This window comes from Meleagris gallopavo, chromosome 1 (assembly GCF_905368555.1).
Source record: "Meleagris gallopavo chromosome 1, MGAL_WU_HG_1.1, whole genome shotgun sequence".
Classification (NCBI taxonomy): Eukaryota; Metazoa; Chordata; class Aves; order Galliformes; family Phasianidae; genus Meleagris; species Meleagris gallopavo.
In genome coordinates, this window is record NC_139404.1 from 76,492,630 (window position 1) to 76,514,485 (window position 21,856).

The 21,856-nt window shown below is 39.3% G+C and overlaps 3 protein-coding genes across 9 annotated transcripts in view; 1 reads left to right on the plus strand and 2 right to left on the minus strand.

The window, feature by feature from the left end:
• CLCN1 (chloride voltage-gated channel 1) overlaps positions 1–1,131 on the minus strand; it is a 57,429-nt gene extending 56,298 nt beyond the window's left edge. For all 6 annotated transcript variants that reach the window (XR_014886353.1, XM_085235773.1, XM_085235765.1 and 3 more), the window contains exon 1: positions 785–1,131. The gene's annotated coding sequence lies outside the window, so the exon portion shown is untranslated. The remainder of the gene's footprint in view (positions 1–784) is intronic.
• CASP2 (caspase 2) overlaps positions 393–21,856 on the minus strand; it is a 28,167-nt gene continuing 6,703 nt past the window's right edge. Inside the window, exons 2-10 of one of the 2 annotated variants that reach the window (XM_085235917.1) lie at positions 16,353–16,520; positions 13,648–13,723; positions 12,106–12,194; positions 10,599–10,775; positions 7,735–7,863; positions 7,209–7,299; positions 3,630–3,779; positions 3,427–3,536; positions 393–839 (exon numbers count right to left, since the gene is read on the minus strand). In XM_085235917.1, coding sequence (XP_085092043.1) covers positions 525–839; positions 3,427–3,536; positions 3,630–3,779; positions 7,209–7,299; positions 7,735–7,863; positions 10,599–10,775; positions 12,106–12,194; positions 13,648–13,723; positions 16,353–16,520 — 1,305 coding nt within the window. In that variant the 3' untranslated portion in view covers positions 393–524. Of the gene's footprint in view, positions 840–1,794; positions 2,324–3,426; positions 3,537–3,629; positions 3,780–7,208; positions 7,300–7,734; positions 7,864–10,598; positions 10,776–12,105; positions 12,195–13,647; positions 13,724–16,352; positions 16,521–21,856 lie in introns of those variants that run through there. The other variant, XM_010717619.4, reaches the window with a different exon arrangement.
• The window catches only part of LOC100544165 (rap1 GTPase-activating protein 1), a 61,392-nt gene continuing 59,599 nt past the window's right edge, over positions 20,064–21,856 (plus strand). The window contains exon 1 of the mRNA XM_085235905.1: positions 20,064–20,085. The gene's annotated coding sequence lies outside the window, so the exon portion shown is untranslated. The remainder of the gene's footprint in view (positions 20,086–21,856) is intronic.

The window sequence follows — 21,856 nt, forward strand, 5'->3', positions numbered from 1 at the left end:
TGCATCACATAGGTACATTACCTAGATCTCAACTCCCAGAAGTGATCTCACTGCTGATTTCTAAAGGTGGGCCAGCTGCACAGCTGCGTGTAGTAACCTGTCTTAGACACAACAGGTCAAGGTCTCTCATAATAGTTTCCATGTAGCAATCTGATCCCCCTCATCTTCCTCCGCTTTCATAATCTTTCCTTGTTGTATTTTCATCTCCTTTCTGGGTCCTTCCCCCCACAGGCAGCCCATACTAGTTCCAGCTAGCAAGCAGCAGGATTCTGCCCAAGAGTTCAGAAGTGCCTCAGGGAGGTATTACCTTCAGAAATTATGCAAAATTCTCCTTATAGAAGTTCTATTTCTACACAGATGTATAACCCTCCAAATGGATGATACTGCACAGATTAATCAAACAAGAATTCTTTATTTTGACACCTCCAGGCAGTAAAATACAAGTATATAAAAAGTAAATACCAAAGTGGCAGTGATAATGCAAGTTGATGCAATCCTACTGAAATCTAATCTTTCAGAGCAGTCTACTTCATCAATCTACACATCTGTAAAATATTGCACCATTTCAAAGAGGGAGCACTGGGGTAGGAAGTGTTTGTACTCCAGGGAGGTACAACAACCTCAACAGTGTAAGTAAGGCAACAATTGGCAGGAATGTTTTTTGTTTTATTTATCGCATGCTGTGTGTTAGATAAGTGCAAGATGTATTTTAATGTTGCACCTTTGTCAGCTGGAGAAAACACAGCCTTAATTTTCCTGTGCAGAACAATAGAAAAGCACATACCTAGTTTTCCAGCCTCCCTCCACATCCCTTTGTGCTTCCTATTCAAAATTCTATCCTGGAAGAAAGATAAAAAAAACAAATGCACTTACACATTAAGAGTACTATGCCACCTTATTGCTGTAGAATGAAGAAGACAGGAACTCCAGTGTACAGACTGTAGCCCATACACAATCTTGTACATCAGAATTCAGGCTACCACAGAAGAGAACAATGCCCATCTCCCCGCACCACATCACATGGGAGTAACTGCAACTTGGAAGAGGCAAGTATGAAGAGAATGCACGTGAAATTTCCAAACAAAGTGATGGATTATGCCACAACATTACTGACAGATCAGTCAAAATGACATTTGGCAAACATGGCTGAAGAAAGAAAACTCACCACACATCAGAGTAATAATGTGAAACTCTTCTCTTTTAAATGAAAGAGAAACAGACTGCCAGTGAAAAATAATCCAGGCAGCATGCTTGGTCTTTAAAGAACTGCCTTGAATATTTTCATTAGCAGAAGATATAGGAGCCCTTTCTACAGGGTTGCGGGATTTCAGGTGTTCAGTCATACAGTACAATTTAAAGACTCTTGAGAAGTTGGTGAAGGGTCTGAATACTGTGCCTGTTGTGACACACAGATACTAGAGCAAACAAAATATCAAAAATAATGTTCTGTACAGCTGTTCACTCCTAGACTAAGGGGAGCTAATCCAGAATTTCCTGATTCAAAACTGTTTCAGGTGCATTTAAATGACACTCACTGATCTCTGTGAGAAACACTGAATTTCCATTTGTTTTTCTAATAACGTGGGATGTCTTGCAGTTCTCTTGATAACTTGGCTACAGAAAAAAATGCACAAAAATGGATTTCAAGTGATCAAGATAGATTGTAAATGTTAATTACTTAAAACAATATCCTGTTTTAGAGAGCAGGATTCTCCTTCACTGTGCACAGGATCTGACATACATGAAGAACTGGGCAAGAAAAACTTAAAAAAAAAAAAGCATAAAATAAGTAGCATTTTATGAATCATTTTCCTCTCCGAAAGGCTTATCTCTTCCAAAATTTGTATGGATAGTCTATTTCTCTTTTCACATTCACATTTCTAAGAAATGTCCTTATGCCTCCTTCCAAAGGACATTCTCAGATTTTCCCAGTTATACTGCTGATCTCTTTTCACCAAAATCCATACAGACGAAATAAATCAGATATTAGTATTTTAACCCCTGAACTGAATCAGATTATGATGAGCTGCCACCTTATTTTAGTAAAAGACATTAAGAACTGGACTGGCTAAACATGAAATAGCATTCCTTGCTTGGCATCTGCTGTCATGCCGGTGAGAACAGAAATGTACACATCCATACTCAGTACAGCTTTGGCAGTATCTCTCTTCCAGTGGAGCCAGTAGGGTTATTTTCCTGGCACATAACCAGGAAATAGGTACAGGTCCTGACAGAGTGTACTACAGTATTCTGACATTTCCTTGCAGCGGTGGAATTCTGTGCCTGGGGCATAACCTTCTCGTTGCTTGATTTGTCTATTCACCTAAATGTAAGATTAAAAAAGTAAAATGATTGAAAGTGTTAAGAAGACAAAGTGTCATTGCTTTTCTTACTTAAAAATTATTGTTTATCTTATTAATTAATCACCAGTATACTGCCTTTCTAAACTACAGGAGAGAGAAAGAACTAAGGTGCAGCTCTAGTTACTGTGAGCACACTGCAGTCTTCACTCTCCTCTCATTTCCTTAATTTTCCCCTTATGTGAGTACAAGTGCTTGTACTGCTACGTACTGAGCCAGTTCAGGCCGAATCTATCTGAAAAAATAAACTATATCTATGCTAGAAAAGTGACACTTGGCAAGTTAGATTAATCTCCTAAATTCACAATGTGGCCAACACAAGCACAACAGAAGGAGCCAAAGAAACCTAGCATTTTGTCATGGTTTTATGGTTTTTGGTTATTGGTATTTCACATCATAATATCACGTAGTCCACTTCAAGTTAAAGTGTTAATACTCCAGTTCCAGGTACCCGCCCCAGAAGAGAAGAAGAGCTACATTCCCCAGAAGACTGTTTGCTGTGTTGCTATCATTTCTGCTCAGGGAGAGCAGATATAAGGCCGTAGTAGGTCATCTGACCTCTCTCTTCTTCATCAGGCTCTCCTCCCTGCTGCTCAACCGGACTGTGCATCTCACCTCAGTGTTATGGTGAGGCCTATCCACCTTTTGGACAACTCTCTCTCATTATATTTGTGTTATCTTGCATTCCGATACCATATTTAGTAAATTAGTTTGCTTCTCCTCAGATCATTACCGCTGTTTTTAATTATTTTGGGGTCCCCTATTTCCCTTTTCCAGAGGCGTGGATTTTGCGAAATCCCTCTGCCCGGCAAGTCGTGGAACTGGGCCGAACCAGCCCGTAAACCTTTGACACATTTCTTACTTCTATTAATTTACTGTGGAACTGTACATAATTATCTATCTCTAATTATATCTATTTATCTATCTAAATGAGGAAAGAAGTAATAATTTTGCTAGGAATAGGGCAACAACATTTGCTTAAAGAGTATATTAATCCTAGCAACTTGAAATTGAAGGCTCTTCAGAGACCAGGCAAGTGTATGAAAGGAAAGACATTACAGCTGACCTTCACCAACATGTCAGCCACATGAGTGTCTCGGGACTCCTCTGCAAACACAGTGGTGAGTGCCTCGATATACCAGGATCCACGCTTGGTGTTGCGCATGGCTGCAGTGCCTGAGAAGAAAGAGTATGCACGATAAAGTTCCAGGGGAAGATGGACATACAGAAACTCTTAAGACCCTAAGAATTAGTGCTTAATTCTAGTACCTTTCAAACATGCATATCCACAGATCATATCGGAGCATGTAGGCAGACGCAGCTTGAGATTTTCTTCCTTGTTTGCATCACTCTCCTCACAGCCTGGGGAATCTGACCGTTCTTTGCCATCTCTTTGATCCACCCCCCGGTCTGTCTCATCTGGTGATTAGTGCAGCAATAAATAAGAGAGGGAGAAAAAAAAAATATTATCCTGAATTACTGTTTTCCTTACTTTTGTGCTCCAGTCAGCGATGCCACAACTGTTGTCAAGATGACAGTTTCTGCACAAGCTGTTAGCTTTTTTAGCTTTTTAAAAAACTCATCTGAAAGCTCTTCTGCACAAACTAATACAAATACCAGTGATTGCTGAATGTGCTCAACATAATGTGATGGCTAGTCTACATGCTGACTGAACTATAATTTTAGTTGCTAAGGTCTAACTCCAAGAAAATAGTGACCAAGTACTTCACATTCAAAATTCTGACTATAACACCACTTACTTCAACCAAAATCATTGTACATGCAATGGAAAAAATAATTTCATCCCAAACACTAGAGAGAGAGAGATCTACAGTATATGGAGATCTAGTTTAATACCTGGAGAATATATAACATCCTTTCCAGGATTCAATAGTATGTACCGTGATGATTCTAGATAGCCTCAATTTGTTGTTTAAATGATGAAGATTTTCCATTGTAATCTACACTAATAACAGTGGCAGTAACACTGACAGTCCATCTATGTTGCAATAAAAATAAACCTATTTTACAGGCTTTCTACATAATTTAGCCCTTCTGTTATTCTACTATATGATAAAAATCTACTATTCTACTTCCTAACAGCATGGATGAGATTCTGGTTTTAGGAAGCCCAAGTATTCACTTCAGTGGCCTTCCTTTTATGATGGCAGTAGGTCTCTGTTGCTATGTTGTGCCTAAGAAATGTACTTGCATTTCTAATCCTTTAACAGGCAGCAGAATTGGTTACATGTTGTAACTATGTACAGGAGATGGACAGTTCATAAGGCAACAAGATGGGTTCTTCTCCTCAGAAATGAAAGCAACAGTGGGAGGAATGTGATTGTCTAACAGGTTACATGTATCCTATGATTCCATGCTATAGTTCAAAATTTAATGAGTACTCCCATTATGCTCCTTCTTCCTCTCTTAAAGGTAGGAATGGATTGTTTTTACATTTTTAACCACTCTTTTTCCCCTCTTCCTTTTATTACACTTCTCCAAACCCTTTTAGTTCTCTGTCATGTTAAAACTTTAGACTACTGTTCACAGTGTATGTTACTTCAGAGAAGATGCACGTAATTCTATAGTCAAGGTATATTATTCACACTATATCACATATCAAGTCAAAGCTTTTTTAATTAAAGATTCAGAATTAGATGTCTTCCTCATGCATTTGTCTTCAATCACCATCCCTGTCAACAATGTAACTAAAAATGTAAAGCATTAACCCTGTCAAGATATTACTTTGCATATTTTAGCTCTAATTTGTATCATCAATAACTGCCATCCAAGTCGTTAGAATTTCCCTGAAGCTCCTAGACCTTCTTTTCTCAATCAATTTTAGTAACTGCTAACTGCACATTTGTCAGTATTTATAGCAGTTCTTCTCTTTGCTGAATCAACTCCTATCTTAAATACGGATGCTAAATGGCTTTTAAAGCCCCATTTTATGTCATGGTGAAATCTGACAAACTGTCTTTTCCCACTGCTTTCTGTCACCATTGGCTTTTGATCTTTGACTTTAAGTGGACTACTTCAATTCTTTAGCAGACCCATGCCAAAGGTCCTTTGGAAATGAAGTAGACCACATAAATTCTACACATCTAAAGATTTTAAAAATTTAAAACGTGTCAATTATAGAGAAAAGACAAGGCTTATTACGTAAACTTAGTGAAAAAGAGTAACCTATGCACTTCTCACTTAACTTTGGCTGGCTCCAGCTAACTTGCATGGTTACACAGAGAGACTGACTGCTAACCTAAAGTTGTCTACACCACTTATACAGCCTTTTAAATATATATATATTTAAAAAGTAGTATTGGCTAACCTTTGAACACCAGTATGAAAAGGTACACATTTTTACTGACTGCTCAGTTGATTCATAATTTGCATTCCGTTCTAACTACTAATTAAGCTTTACAAGCCAGATTAAAAAGGCATATTTAGTGAAAGGAAGATTTTTTTTTCCCTTTAAATTGTTCAAGTCTCAATCCTTTGCCTATTGTAATATCCCACTTCTATAGCATCCTGCATAGCAAGTTTCTCACTCTTTCCCTCCTGAAACCCTCATGGAAAGAAAAGGACAAACATGGATGTAAACTTGAACAGATACATTATGGTAACATTACAGTAAGATAAACCTTATTACCTAACTAGGTCAGAGTCAATTCTGACTTATTAAACTCATATTCATGCTGTTACTAGTCTGCACGTTTGTATTTGTTGAAGAATATTTAAGGATTCAATAACATAAGGAATATAATCACATCAAATTCATACTGCTAAAAATGCATATTACAGTATTCCCAAATGCTTAAAGGATCAAATATTTGTGACACCCACAATGCTTTACATAGACTTTACATTTTTTGCTGCGTTAGGATTAAACATGAGTAGGTAACAGGTGAATGAAACATGCTCTTGGTTACAGGTCAAACTATAAACCAGCTAAAAATTGGGAAAAAAAGAGGAAACAAATGCAAGGAACAAAAGAAAAATAGGGGAAAAAGGATACATGCTAGAAAACAGAACTTCTCTATCACAAAAGAAAAAACCAAAAGCTATCCAAGACAAAACTTCTCTTTGGAGTACTCCTAGTTTCACAGTTATTTGTGAAAGTCCATATGAAGGAAGAAATTTGGTCATTTGCATATCTGAAGGGTAGATTGTTATAGATATGTTTAGTTACAACAGGAGGAAAAGCGAACAGCAGAATTAAGAAGAAAATGATAGGAACATATAGATTGGAAAAATAACAATTTATGAGAATTAAATGAGTTTGATAGTTGCATGTGAAAAAGGTTGAAAATAGGAGACTGATTAAAGAAAAAGAAAACAAAGAACAAATAGCAGTCTACTCTGATAGCTCATGAGGCACCACAAGAAACAACATATCCAAGATCAAGGGAGAGACACGGACTCATGCAAGACTCGAATGCTAGTGTACCGCTTCATGCTGTGCTTTAATTCGATGCACCATAAGCCCCTTTCCCCCTATTGCAGGTATAACAAGAGGAAGTCTTAATATATGAGTTATGTAACTCATCTATTAAATAACTCATATATAGTAATTCATATATAATATATATGAATATATAGAGCTTTACGTCTCTGAGGTGCTCTGTGGTCTGCAAGTCAATGCACACACCTCATGCAGAACAGAAGACACTTACAGAGCAACAGATGCAGTGGCAGCAGCAGGGCAGAGGGAGGTGAATATGGATCCCACTTACACCTGAGAGAAGCAAAGAGGAGAGTTGACAGCAAGTTGAATGTGAGGGCGTGTACGTGTGTAAAATGAGCCTTAATGGGATGACAAATCACAGCTTCTAGTATTTAGGCACTCACCTCCCCGACAGGCCTGAATAAAGAACATTTTGGGCTTATTCTGGAGATTGGGGCAGTTTGCATTATCAAAGAGCCTGAAAGCCTCCTGCAACTGAGAGAAGAAAAAAAATAATCCAAATATTCTTTACAGCAACCTTTGTTAGCCAATCCCAGACTCACTTTGCTTCCTCATATTTTGGTTATTACCTCACTACTCTTTTATCTCCAAACTCACTGCATCACAAACATCCTCCCACCTCCCCACTCTGGGCTCCTGTTAGTTTGAGTTCACGTGCTCTACCTGGTACGTGCATGTAAAGAGAAAAAGGAGTAACAACTTATCATCTAACAAATATTTATGTCATTCCTTATCTTACAGACTTCTCATAGCTATTGCTACCATTTTCTTTACACAAGCTCTTATTTTTGCTTTTTATTTAAAAAGAGTAAAATCCTCAGTCTCCCCATCCCCTTCTGTTTTTTTTCCCTCTTTCCATTTTCACTTTCCAAGATGTAACTACAACACATCAGGACAGAGTAAATATACCTGTAGGAGTTTGCCATCAGTGCCATAAACCCCACCCTCTACACCGTGGGAAAGTAAAGCTACAATACAGGAATCCACATCCTGATGGTCTGGCAGCTTAGAAAATCTCTCCAATGCACTCTCCATTTCCTGTAAGAAAGAAGAATTATTTCATGCTTCCCAGAATTACGTGGGGAAAATGGGTTAATGTCCAGGGAAAAATATTGAATGGCTTAGATTTTCCTAAGCTATGGCTCTCCTATTACAGAATAAACCCTACATACATACGCAGGACAAAAGATTTCTGTTCCATAATATAGAAAAAAATATTCTTTTACGTATCATTCAGTCTTAAGTATAACACTGTTTAGCAGGAATCACTTGGACTTAGCTGCACTGATACCTACTGTTCACAGAAGAAGGAGGACTGATGAGGGATGTAGAGATCAGGAGCTGTCTAGGGCAGAGCAACCATGAAATGGCAGAGTTCTCTATTCTTGGTGAAGTCAAGAGGGGAGCCAGCAAACTGCTACCTTGGAATTCTTGAAGGTGGACTTTGAACTAGTCAGGACACTGTTAGGGAGGGTCTTTTGGGATTCAGTCCTGAAGGATAAAAGGGCCCAGGAAGGCTGGACACCCCTCAAAAAAGAAGTCTTAAAGGTGCAGGAGCAGGCTGTCCTCCATGCCCTAAGATGAGCTGGTGGGGAAGACCAGTGTGGATGAACAGGGAACTTCTTTTGAGGCTCCAGGAGAAAGAGTCTACCTCTTTTGGAATAAGAGATAGACATCTTAGGGAATAGTACAAAGAAGCTGTTACGATATGTAGGGAGAAAATCAGAAATGCAAAACCTCAGCTTGAATTCAACCTGGCTGCTGTAGTAAAAGAGAACAAAAACCTTTTTCTTACAAACAGATTAACAGTAAGATGAGGGCTAAGGACAATCTCCATCCTTTACTGGATGCGGCAGCGAACATGACCACTCGGAATAAGGAAAAGGTTGAGGTTCTCAGTGCCTTCTTTACATCTGTCTTTAAAAGTCAGACTGATTAGTTTTGGAGAACTTTACTCCCTGACTAGGAAGTCTGAGATGGGAAGAAGTATTAAACCCCTCAATTCAGGTGGAAACATTTAAAGAGCTGCTACTCTACCTGGACTGTCACAAGTCCATGGGGCCAGATGGGATTCACCCAAAGGGGAAAGGAGCTGGTGGTTGAGATTGCCATGCCGCTTTCCATCATATATCTGCACTCCTGGTCAACCAGAAAGGTCCCAGAGGACTGGAATCTTGCCAATGTTACTCCCCTCTACAAGAAGAGTCATAAGGAGGATCCAGGAAACTACAGACCTGTCAACCTGACGTTGGTGCCAGGGAAGGTTACAGAAGAGATCACATAGCATTTGCAGGACTGTTTGACAATCAGGTCCAACCAGCATGGTTTCACAAAAGGCAGGTCCTGCTTGACCAACCTGATCTCCTTCTACAATCTTGCGACTTGCCTGGTGGGTGAGGGAAAGGCTATTGACATCATCTACTTAGATTTCAGCAAAGCTTTTGATGCTGTCTCCCACAGTTTTGTCCTGGAGAAGCTGATAACCCATGGCTTGGACAGGTGCGCTCTTTGCTGGGAGAAGAACTGACTGGATGGCCAGGCCAGGTGGTGAATGGAGCTAAATCTAGTTGGTGACTGGTTGGTCACGAGTGGTGCTCCTCAGAGATTAGTACTGGAGTCTGTCCTGCTAATGTCTTTATTGATGACCTAGATGAGGGGACTGAGTGCACCCTCAGTAAGGCTGCAGATGACACTAATTAAGAGGAAGTGTTGATCTGACTGGGGATAGGAAGGTCCTACAGAGTGATCTGGACAGGCTGGATACCTGGACTGAGGCCATTGGGATGAACTTCAACAAGACCAAGTGCCAGATCCTGCACTTTGGCCATAATAACCCCAAGTAATGCTACAGGCTTGAGGCAGAATGGCTGGAAGACTGTGTGGGAGAAATGGGCCTGGGGGTGTTGGTCAGTGCTCAGCTAATCACGAGCCAGCAGGTTAGCATGAGCCAGATAGCTAAGAAAGCCCATGGCATCCTAGCTTTTATCAGAAATAGTGCTGCCAGCAGGAGCAGGGAAGTGATCATTCCCTGGTACGCAGCTCTGGTGTGGTTGCTCCTTAAGTACTGTGCTCAGTTTTGGGCCCCTTTCTACAAGAAAGACACTGAGGCCCAGGTGCATGTCCAGAAAAGGGCAATGAAGCTGGTGAGGGGTCAGGAGGACAAGTCTTCTGATGAGTGGCTGAGGAAACTGGGACAGTTTACTCTGAAAGACACTTGGGGAAGATCTTACAGCTCTCTACCTGAAAGGAGGTTGTGGTGAAGTGAGGATTGGCATATTCTCCTCTGAAACTAGCAATAGGACAAAAGGCAATGGACTCAAGATGTGCCAGGGATGTTCAGGTTGGATATTAGGAAAAATTTCTTCTTGAAAGAGCAGTCAGGCACTGGAATGGGCTGTCCAGGGAGCTGGTGGAGTCACCACACCTGGAGATGTTTAGATATTGTACTAAGGAACATGGTTTAGTGGAGAAATATTGGTGGTAGGTGGACAGTTGGACTTGATGATCTTGGAGGTCTCTTCCAACCTTGGTGATTATATGATTCTGTGACTTCTTCCATATTGGTTAATGGTGGGGGACACAGCAAATATTGGAGTTGGTACATACGGATTTAACAAAGGAGACAGCAACTGTTGCTTTACAGAGGTTTTATACTAACACTGGAGTCTAGCTGAGATATTGAAGCACTTTAACAGATGCTTACACTGGTCAGCATCACAGCTACAAACTCAGCCATACTGGTTCTAAAGTAGTAGTAATAGGATCTCCCTTACCTCTGCACTTTGATCATGAAAGACAGTCACTTGATATCCAAGATGCTTGAAAAGCAGCTCTAGGGAAGCACAGTCCACATCTCCACCTGAACGATATTCCAAGTCCTTTTCACTGCTGAAATGGATATTGCTGAGAATAAGTGCTAAGCCTCGGGGCTCTGATATCAGTTTGTATGCCTGAGAAGAAGATTTAAAATTGGTATATTTAGACTATGCAAGAAGATAATAGAGTCTGTGTATAACACCAATCCCCATATACCAACTTAATTACTAATGATATGTAGGATTTCTAGTTTGAGGAGGCACAAAAACAATAGAGGTAAAAGAAATATTGGTTTGTTGTTGTTGTTGTTGTTTTGTTTTTTTTTAATATAGCAAATATTGCAAAAGGTCTCAAAGGCAACTGTTTCTGCAAGCTTCCACAGCTAATGATCCTACAACAATATTAATAAGATGTTGTAATAGCTTGCCTTATTTCCTGTTTTATAAGGAAAATAGATTGAACATTTCTAACTGTGAGTTAGCTCTTGCTAATGCTTTTCACCTTCCACACATACCCCTGCAGGGCCAAACAAGTTTTGGTCATACTCACCAAAGGCCCTAGGAAAACATTAAGCAAAATTTAGCTTACATTTCCTAATTGTGGTTGGGAGCAAGAAGAGATGTAAAACAGCCTGTGAGTGAGGGCAACTGTAGCAGCAGGCAGCAATAAATCATGGATCTTCAAAGTAGCACGGATGACAAGAAAAGTTAATAGGGAAAAAAACTAATTTAAGAAGGGTGTCTTCAAAACCACCTTGCCCCTTCCACTCTACCAACAACAAACTAATAATAAATTGGTAATAACATCCCTGCAAATTGGAAGTGAAATTTAATACTGAAGAAGCATATCAAATACAGTGTAACCAGACACAGATATAAAAAGAAATTAAGCCAGACTCATGCTGATGTTGGCAAATTAGGTCTCCCCAACAGTTACAAAAAAAGAAAAAAAAAAAAAAGCCATGAAAAATGTTTTATTGAACAGAGAGCCTGTTACAGAAGAGTTAAGTGTTAAGAGTTAAGTTGTAGTGTAATCCTACTAATGTGTCTGCACTATCACAAAAAATTATTTCTTTTTCTTAAGCCTACACCACCACAACCTATGCTTTACAAATGGAACAAACAGAAAAATAATTATGACTATCTATATAACTTCTGAAGATAAATAAAAGGATTAGAAATTCAGGTTCTTCTGCTCACTACTGCACAGAATCCTGATCTTATTTCTGCACCTAAGGAGACTTTTCCTGATACAGTAGAAAATTAAAAGAGCCACAATTGTGACTGTGAGCTGAAAAATAGTTCTAATATTGTACAGTTACTTGCAGTCACACATAAACACACCATAACACTAACATGTACCCATAATGAAGTATGTGTTTTTACTCAGTTTTAAGTAGTGTGTATCAGCTGATATATCTAAATATTTCACCTTTGAAGGAGATTTTCTCTATCAACAACTTACTAAGTGCTGGTGGTCATGATAGAATTCAGGAGTGCAGTGCTTCACTGGAGGAATCGAAGGGCCATCTCCACTGTCCAAAGAACGTTCCACTAGTTTTGTGCAAAAGAAAAATATAAATAATAACAAAAATTCTAGCTACAAACCCTCTGTATTTGCAAATTCAGAAATAATGTGGTCTAAGGCATATTCATGTCTTATACAACTTGTATGTCTGAACATTTTGCTTGATCAAAGACATTACACATACCGTAAAAAAACAAATATAAAAAATACACTTTTCCAATATACTTCTAATTGGCAACACATTTTATATTCTGTCTTTTTTGTAGATTAACCTAAGGCCTAGCAAATTTAGTTTTACTGAGTATAAGAACAGAATTTATATTGAAAATTAAAGCAGTGCTTTTCTGTCTTTTTGCACAGTATCTCATCCATTCTCCAGTTAAGCTGATGAACTATTACTAGAAGCATTCAAATAGAGTAGTGCTTTTCCTTTCATAAAAGATTTCCATTCTTGCTGGATACAATTGGAGATCTCATTTTATGCTCAACTGGTGCATTAGTGATGAAACTGGATAGTTTTCCTTCCGTAAAGTGCAATGCTCTTTTTGTGTTGTTTATCTGTCTCTGAACAACTCGGTCAGCAGCAGACAAGGGGAATGAGAATCAATTAATTAACATTAAGAGATGCTCAATCCCTTGTCCTGAAAAAAGAGAGTTAATAGTTCAGTTAAAAAGTTCATGGTCTCTTTTGAAATACTTTTTAGCATTTTGAGCATTTCTCCCAACTGGAGAAACACATGCTATCTAAAAAACCTATAACCTTCATACCTAAAACAACAGCCAACAAAACAACAACCAAAAACGATTTCAAACCTATACATTTGATCTTTAATATCAGACAGAGCTCCTAGTAGTAAGCAGCACAACACCAAAGTTGTGGTTAAGGTAAATTAGTACTGTCCAGGTGTTACCAGAGGTAACATGAAATCTAACAAGGAGATTCATTCCAAAAACCAGCTCCCTAACCTAAATCACAAATGCCTGCTGAGGTAAAGTTGATTTGCTGAATTCAATGGAATACAGTTATCCATTTCAGCTGACATTACATAGATAACGTCTCGTACTTGAAATCATTTGTTAAGAAAAAAGTTGGAATACTGCCAATTATTAGTATCCTTCCACAGTTCTAGTTCACTTGCATTCTATTGTACGCCTTAAACAAAAAAGAAATTCTTTGAATATCTAAAATTTTACAGCTGACCCATTCTATTTAAGCAATGAAATCTCCTACATGAATAAATGAAGCTAACTAATCAGGTTTTCTCTTCCACTATGCTACTTAAATGTCATTTTCCAGACTAATTTTGCCTCTTATATCTTATCATAATACAGTCAGTTCATTCCCATGTTTGTATTCTTAGGATGAGCTAAGTGGTGTCAAGATTATTTCTGAAATTGAGATAACAGAGCATTAGGAAATTAGAGGCAACCAACCAGACAGTTGATAATCAAGTTTTCATGATGTATTGTGTGACTCACCAATCAAGCGTGGTCTCTTTGAATTACATGATTCACTCAGAGGAAGTGGAAGATCTGATCCATAACGCTGTTCAAGCTACAAGACATGCAATAAATCCTTAAAAAATTGGCAAAAGATACCTATTTTTTTTTTCTCTATAGAATAAGGCTGTAGGTATCACAGACAATGACACAGATATTTACATACAATACATGACGTACTGTAATACTTAGATCACTCCAAAAGTAACGCCTCCTATTTGTTTCCATGGAAACGACAAAAGATACAAAGAGCACAAAAACACTTCTTGATACATTCTCAGCTACAAAATACTACTTTTCAACACAGCCACCACCACTACCTATGCTCTTTCACCAATGATGAAGAAGAGCCTGCATGCTGTGATTCTAAAATTCTGCACCATTGGAGCTGAGCCACTGTTTTACAGTGCTATGATTATGTTGTTGCTTGAAATGCACCACCCATCGTCTCATTGTGCTCACATCTATTGTTTTGTCTCCAAAAACATTCAGCAAGTGCTGACAAATGTCAGTGGCTGCCATTTTTTCCACACTGAGGAATTCAGTTCTTCAATGCTTCATACGCCATTTTGTCAGACTGCCACTCTGCTTCCATCTGTTGCAAAGCAAAAAAATGTAATGGAATATTGGTGGGAAAGTTCGGCCTCCACTGCCATACCATCATCAGCCTCTGTCATTGTGGAACATCATAATGAAATAAGAGGCATTATTTTTGCAGCAACCCTTGTATATTTTTTATATATTATATACAATTTAACATAAGACACAATATAATCCAAATAAAATCCAATATATAATCCAAATAAAAGAGTTCATGATATGATAACAGCAATTCCTGCTAATGACAGTTTCCTTCCTTCATTTACTCATCCCTACCTTCACTCAAATCCCATGCTGGGACATCCTAGGATGAGGTATCACATCCTCCTAATTTTAGACAAGACTTGTTTCATTCAATAACTCCTCTTTCTGGTTGTTTTCAAGACTTCATTTTTTTTTTAGTATAATAATTTCTACATTTTAATAAGGTAATATCTCTGCTCAAAAATATCATTCTAGTCTTTATTCCTTAGTATAAAATGTTTACTAGACTTCCATCTTTTACAGTGCACTGAGAATACTGAATTTTTATTAAATTCTTCCTTCTATCTAATGTTAACAACTGCAGATACTAAGTAGCTTTCTACTCAAAGAACACTAAATTAAAAGATTTTAGAAAAAATACATATTTTTGCAGCTTTTACATTCTTGATGATACATCAGAGTGTGTCAGATGTAGGAATGCCCACAAACATCACGGAATTCAACAAGAAGTGCAAAATACTGCATGTGGGGAGGAATAATCACATTTGGTGGGAGCTGACTGTCTGGAAAGCAGCTTTGAAGAAAATGTCTTAGGGACCCTGGTAGATACCAAGTTGAACATGTGCCTGCAATGTGCCTTTTGTGGCAAAGAAAGTTAATGGTATCCCAGGCTGCATTATGAGCCTTGCCAGCAGATTAGATCAAATGAGGTGAATCTTCCCTTCTACTTAGGTCCAGTGAGGCCACACCTGAAGTACGGTATCCAGTTCAGGGCTTCCCAGTAAAAGAAAGTGACGTACTGGAAAGAGCCTAAAAAAGAGCTTCAAATATGACTAAGGTAGTTGAGCACCTCTCATATGAGGAAATGCTGAGAAAACTGGGACTGCTTAGCTTGGAATACAGAAGTCTTGGGGACCTTACCAGTGAGCACAAACACTGAAGGGAGACATTCCTTTCAGTGATGCCCAGTGTCATGGTTTTATGATTTTTGTCAGTGGTATTCCACATCATAACATCATGTAGAGCACTGGGAGTTGAAGAGTTAATGCTCCAGTTCCTTTCTGGGTACCTGGTTCTCAGAAAAGAAGAACTACATGCCCCAGAGGACTTTGTGATTCTGTTTTCCATTCAGAGGGAAAAACTGCTTCCAAGTCACGAGACTACTCTCCCTTTCACTGCTTGTCTCAGCAATGCATGCTTCCTAGCCATCTCACCATCAGCTTTAGAGTAGGGTCTTTGGTTTTGGACACCCTCTCTCTCATTTACTTGGTTTATTAGCTTCAATCCCAATTAACTTGTATTTCCACTATTATGATTAGTAAATCAACTTCCCTCCTAAGATCGTTGACCCCCATCTCCCTTTTTTGGCTGTGGGCCTGCAGTCCTCCTGTTTCGGCCACAGATAGATCTAGAGATAACTCAGTAACACTCAGGCATGAGAAGAGGTAATGCACTCAAACAAGAACATAAGAGATTTTGTCTGAACACCTGGACACAATTGTGTGGGTAACTGAGTGCTGACAGAGGTTGCCCACAGAGGCTGTAGAGTCCCCATCCTTAGAAATAATAAAAAAAAGAGCCTGGACATGGTCCTGGGAAACCTGTTCAAAATGGCCCTGCTTGAGAAAGGGGTTGGACCAGATTACTTCCAGAGGTCCCTGCCAACCTTAACCATTCCCCACTTCTCTGTAAAAATTCTCTTCATCCCAAATTCATTTTGTTCTTTTACCCTAAGGCTACTGCAGGGCAGTATCAACTTGCAACTAAATGCCATCCTTTCCTTTCTAATAATTTTTTTTTCTAAGCATATGAAAAACATGTATCTGTGTCCAAACCCAATCCTAATGCAGTCCATGTTTTATTTTTTAAAAATGTTGTACCCTTGCAATTCCATGTCTCAAGCTGGATTCTGTCTTCAAGATTGTTTCTGCCAGGTGCTGCTGTTTGGTTTCTTGTAGAGCTTCACAGAAGGCTGAAAAGGCATTAGGGCCTCTCTTGGGCAACAAATTCAGGAATTCCACATTTTGGCTGAAGCTTCCGGACTTGGCCTAGATAAAAAGAAGAAACAAAATTCACACTCTAGGTATTACCCCAATGCAATTTATTTTCAGTTAAGCTTCAGAACAACTCAATCTTTTTCCTTCATGTAAATGTTCCATTACCATATTTAGCTGTGTTAGATCACATTTAAATGGCTTTTTCTAGTTGATTTCACTGCCACCCTTCTGTTCCTACCAGCTCAAGGGAGAGAGTATATGACAACACAGCAAGCCAACAATTCACACATTACCATAGACAGTAGTACACCCTCTTCTCTCTAATCTCCTACTTCCAGTTACTATCTGAATAGTACCTATTTACCCTCACCAAACACAAAGTCCAGAATCCATTTCCACTAGTGCTCAATGTAAGCGTCTCATGTACTAATACACAAAGCCCTTGGAAAGTGTCATGGAAAACACTCATTTCCTGTAGTGAATTCCAAAAAGATACCATGTATGTATAATGTGTTTCATTTATGCCAATGAAGCCTAGCAATATATTAGAAAAGGAAACAACTAAAAATCAAATTTTTGTTTCCGTAAAACAGTCATAGGACATTTGCAAACAAACTGTCTAACTTGTAAAAGCCCTCCCTGTTAAGAAAACTGAAACATCACATACTAAAATATTAGTTACTGAAAATAGGTTTTACAAGTCCCATGGAATTCATTTTACTTTCTTTGAATTGCCACTTCAATCCAAGATTTCTCCTATGAAATGGTTGGTGAGTTACATAGAACAAAGTACTAACACTACGTTAGCAATCACAAGGGAAAAAAAGCCTTAAGTTGCACATGTATATAGTCTGCTACAGAAGATTTTCACACCATCATGTTTCCATTTATAAAATTAATCCTGTTTGTTCTTAAAAGTACTTCGGCTTTTGTCTCATCACACTGTTTGGAATGAGAATGCAAATCTTTTTGATCCAATGCTTACGAACCTATTCTGAAATTTCAAGCTATGTTCATTCATGATTGGCTAATAGCATTTAGTTTTCTATCAACAATGTCCCTTGGCTTCAAATTCCTGCCATTTTTCTTATTTAATAAAATTCTTACTAAAATCTAGATTTGCTGAAGTAAAAATGTCAATCTCTTTTAGCCTCCTCTTATAAATGTCTTATTCCTTTTGAGGATGCAAGCGCCCTTTCCTGATCTCACAGAAACTACACCTTTCTGAATACTATTTTAATAGAAATGCATGCACTAATCCCTCCTGTGCCTTTCAGGTATGAAAATACTTGTCCCTCTACCCTAGTAACAGTTCTCTATCAATCTGCAGAAGATAACCAGTTGCATTCATGTATGTTTTGAAGAAGGCCCAATGAATTTTATTTTACCTAATAAGGTAAATTGACTGCTGATATTCTAAAGTGCCTATTGTTTTTTTTTCCTTTCTAGCAGATCTGCAGAAGTTTAGGCCAAGCTCAAGATGATTAATTTTCTTCATCTTATGCCTTCATAGTTTATGATTTTGAGGCATATATCATAAATAAGAACACAGGCTAACCTCAAGAATTGGATATTAAGTTATATTGAAAAGTTAAGAACATTTCATAACATTTGTGTTCTGCAGTTTGTATGTACAATAGTCAGCTTTCAGTTGACTTCTTCCTGAACCCCTCCTTAAACTCCCAAAGTGCTGTACCCCCAGAGGTAACTTCCACTGCTGTTATTTACGTTATGCTAAATAATGTTCAGCAAACATTCAGAAGTAAAGTTTTCATATAATAGACACCTTCCATTTTATTTTCTAATATATCCTAAATTCATTTTTGCATCTTCAGTCGAACTTGATAATCTATATAACATGAAGGTTTGCATGATAAACTCTGATTTCAATTCTTCTATCAAAATCCCAATGTATGGGTCTTATTAGTGAATCAGAATATATATGCAGAATACCTTATACCTTTGACAAACATCCTAATCAAAGTGATATCTTCACTACTGTGTACTAATCAACCCAAAGCCTTTAAGTATCTCTAACTGCAACGTTCAAACTGCAGCTGTGGGCTGCACGCGGGCTGGACCAGCTGATTCTGCAGGAGCTACCTGCCCTGTGCCATTACGGCAGTGGCTCTTCCCTGCCAAGCAGCCCAGCCCCAGGCGCACATCCATTGCCCAGCAACAGTCAAATATCAGTGCGCAACTGGCTCTGTCTGGGTTGAAACCAGGGCATGGGAACCAGGGCACACTGCAGTGCTAACTCAAGTTATGGCAAATAATTATATGTAGTTTGTAGTTTTTATATGCAGTACTGTGAACAGAGAAAAATATGCAGCCCTGCTTTCAATTTTGATAAAGGAACAGGTTCCGAGATTACAGAAAAAAAAAATCATCATTTTAAAAATATACTTGCAACTCTATTTTCAGTTGGCACAAATGCATTACCTATGAATTTACAAACGGAATATATAGAGTTGCAATCAGACATTCAACTCAAAAATTTGATCACATCTGTTCACAACATTTTTATTAGCCTTGTCTTACCCGAGAAAAATATCTCTCACTTCACAATCATACCTTATTCATGCCATTGCTTTCTGAAGGTATACATTTGTGAACAACTATTTTCAAGGATGAAGAGTAAAATTTCAAGAAAAATCTCTGACAAACATCTTGAGAACTCACTAGGAATTGCAACCACTGCCATCAAATCAGACACTGATGCATTAGTTTCACAAAAACAAGGTCAAATACCCTACTAGTTTTATGTTTTGTTGCTTTGTTAATGTTTTAGTAATAAATAAATAAGTTTTGATAATTACTTAAATTAACTATATCTTTTATATATGTGTGGTCCAAGGCAGTTCCTCGTCACTCAATACAGCCAAGACAAGACAAAATATTGGCCAGCCGTGATCTCCATGATCTTCTAGTTTGCAGTTATAGTACAGTACAGTGTTCAACTTGTTTTAAAAGCAAAACAAAGTCCTAGCGATCGTATCTGCAATTTTGAAGGTCTATATTGGAGCTCTGGAGAAACATCTAATGCTCTGTCAAGAAGGCATTAAAGAAGGATTTCAGATTTAACTTTAAAAACAGCAGTTTACAACTCATATCATTTAGTACCTTTCAGAATGAACCAATTTAATTCCTGTCAGTTTTTTAATTTCTCTTATTTGGTCATCAAAGAAAGCTGTGCCTGTTTATTAATTCTTCTCCAGTGTTCAGCTATGGACTCTCTGCTTACTCTTCACATTCCATGCAAACTCTTCATCTGTCTCAAACACCTCTGTCTTCAGTTGCTCTTCCTAAAACACCCTACTTTCCCATCTTTCTCTTGATTATTACAAGTAAGTTTCAGAACTGGTCTAGCACCTCACACTCTTATGGCTGGAGTGCATGGGAAATACTGAATCATGGCCTGAACCTCTGATTGATCACCTAAGGCGAGCAATGAGTCAGCCCTGGGAGCACAGGTGAAGGCAATTCACCTGTGCTGCTGCAAGGGGTGGAGCCTGGCTCCACCTCTCCTAGACCCATTTAAGAGCTGACTGCCAGTGGAGAAGGACCTCTTCTGGAGATCCCTTCTCTGGAGTTTTGTAGTGAGCCCAGGATGCAGGTAAGCATTCTATCTATTCTCATTTTGTTATCATAATCTGCTTTGTCAAACTCTCTTGTTTACTTCATAATTATATCTTCATATTCATTAATTACACTAGTGGAGTACTAGAACAGAAGGACACATGTTCTTTAGGAAGTACAGGCAGGGAAGATGAGAGGGAGTATTGCCCTCTATGTCAGGGTCCAGATGCAGTACATGATGTTTTTCCTTGGAATGGATGAGATGCTAACTGAGTTTATGGCTCAAGATTAAAAGGAGGGCAGGGATAGGTGATATCATAGTTGCAGGATGCTACAAACAACCTGATCAGAAGAACAAGTGGATGATGCTCTCTATAGACAGACAGGAGCAGTCTCACATTCACAAGCCCTAGTCCTCACAGGGGTCTTCCACCACCCTGATATCTTTTGAAATGACAAAATAGCAAGGCATAAACAATCCTCCTGGGATACACTGAAGATAACCCTCTTCTAGTGATAGAGGCGCCAATGAGGACAGGTGCACACTGGACCTTGTTCTCACCAACAAGGAGGTGGGGGAATACAAAGTTCAAGGGCAGCCTTGGCAGCAGTCACCATGAAATACTGAAGTAAACAGCTCTTCTTCCAAGCTCAGGATTGCTGTGTCCCTGTAAGCAAGAAATCGGGAAAAGGCGGCAGGAGAGCTGTGTGGATGAGCAAGGAGCTCATGCGCAAGCTCAAAGGAAAGAAGAAGGTCCATGAAATGTGGAAAAAGGGTCTGACCACTTGGGAAGAATATAGGAATGTAGTCAGGGCCTGCAGGGATGCAACGAGGAAGGCTAAAGCCTGTCTGGAGTTGAATCTAGCTAAAGTGATAAAGGATAATAAAAAAGGCTTCTTCAAGTATGTTAACAGCAAAAGGAAAGCTAGAGAGAATGTGGGCCCCTTACTAAGTGAGGGGGGGTTCTGGTAACGGGGGATGCTGAGAAGGCAGAGATACTGAATGCCTTCTTTACTTCCGTCTTCAGTGAAAAGGCTCTTCCGCAGGAATCCCACACCCTGGAGGTTAGTGAGAGGGTCTGGGGAATGGGAGACTTCCCTTTAGTCAGGAAAGAGGACGTGTGTGAGCGCCTAGGCAGTACTAAGGTGCACAAGTCCGTGCGTGAGCGCCTAGGCAGTACTAAGGTGCACAAGTCCATGGGACCTGATGGGGTGCATCCACGTGTACTGAGAGAGCTGGCGGAGGTCATTGCCGAACCGCTCTCCATCATTTTTGAGAGGTCCTGGACAACAGGGGAGGTCCCTGAAGACTGGAGGATAGCCAATGTCACTCTGGTCTTCAAAAAGGGCAAGAAGGAAGATCTGGGTAATTATAGGCCTGTCAGCCTCACCTCTGTCCCTGGAAAGGTGATGGAACAGCTTGTGCTGGATACCATCTCCAGACAACTTGGAGAAAAGGAGGTTATCAGGAGTAGTCAGCATGGGTTCACCAAGGGGAGGTCGTGCTCAACCAACCTGGTGGCCTTCTATGATGCTGTCACATGCTGGGTGGATGGGGGAAGAGCGGTAGATGTAATCTATCTTGATTTTTAGAAAGGCATTTGATACTGTCTCCCACGACATCCTTATAACAAAGCTGAGGAAGTGTGGGACAGACGAGTGGACAGTGAGGTGGGTTGAGAACTGGCTGACTGGCAGAGCGCTGAGGGTTGTCGTTGGTAGTGCAGAGTCTGGCTGGAGACCTGTAACCAGTGGTGTCCCCCAGGGGTCTGTGCTGGGTCCGGTCTTGTTCAACATCTTCATCAGTG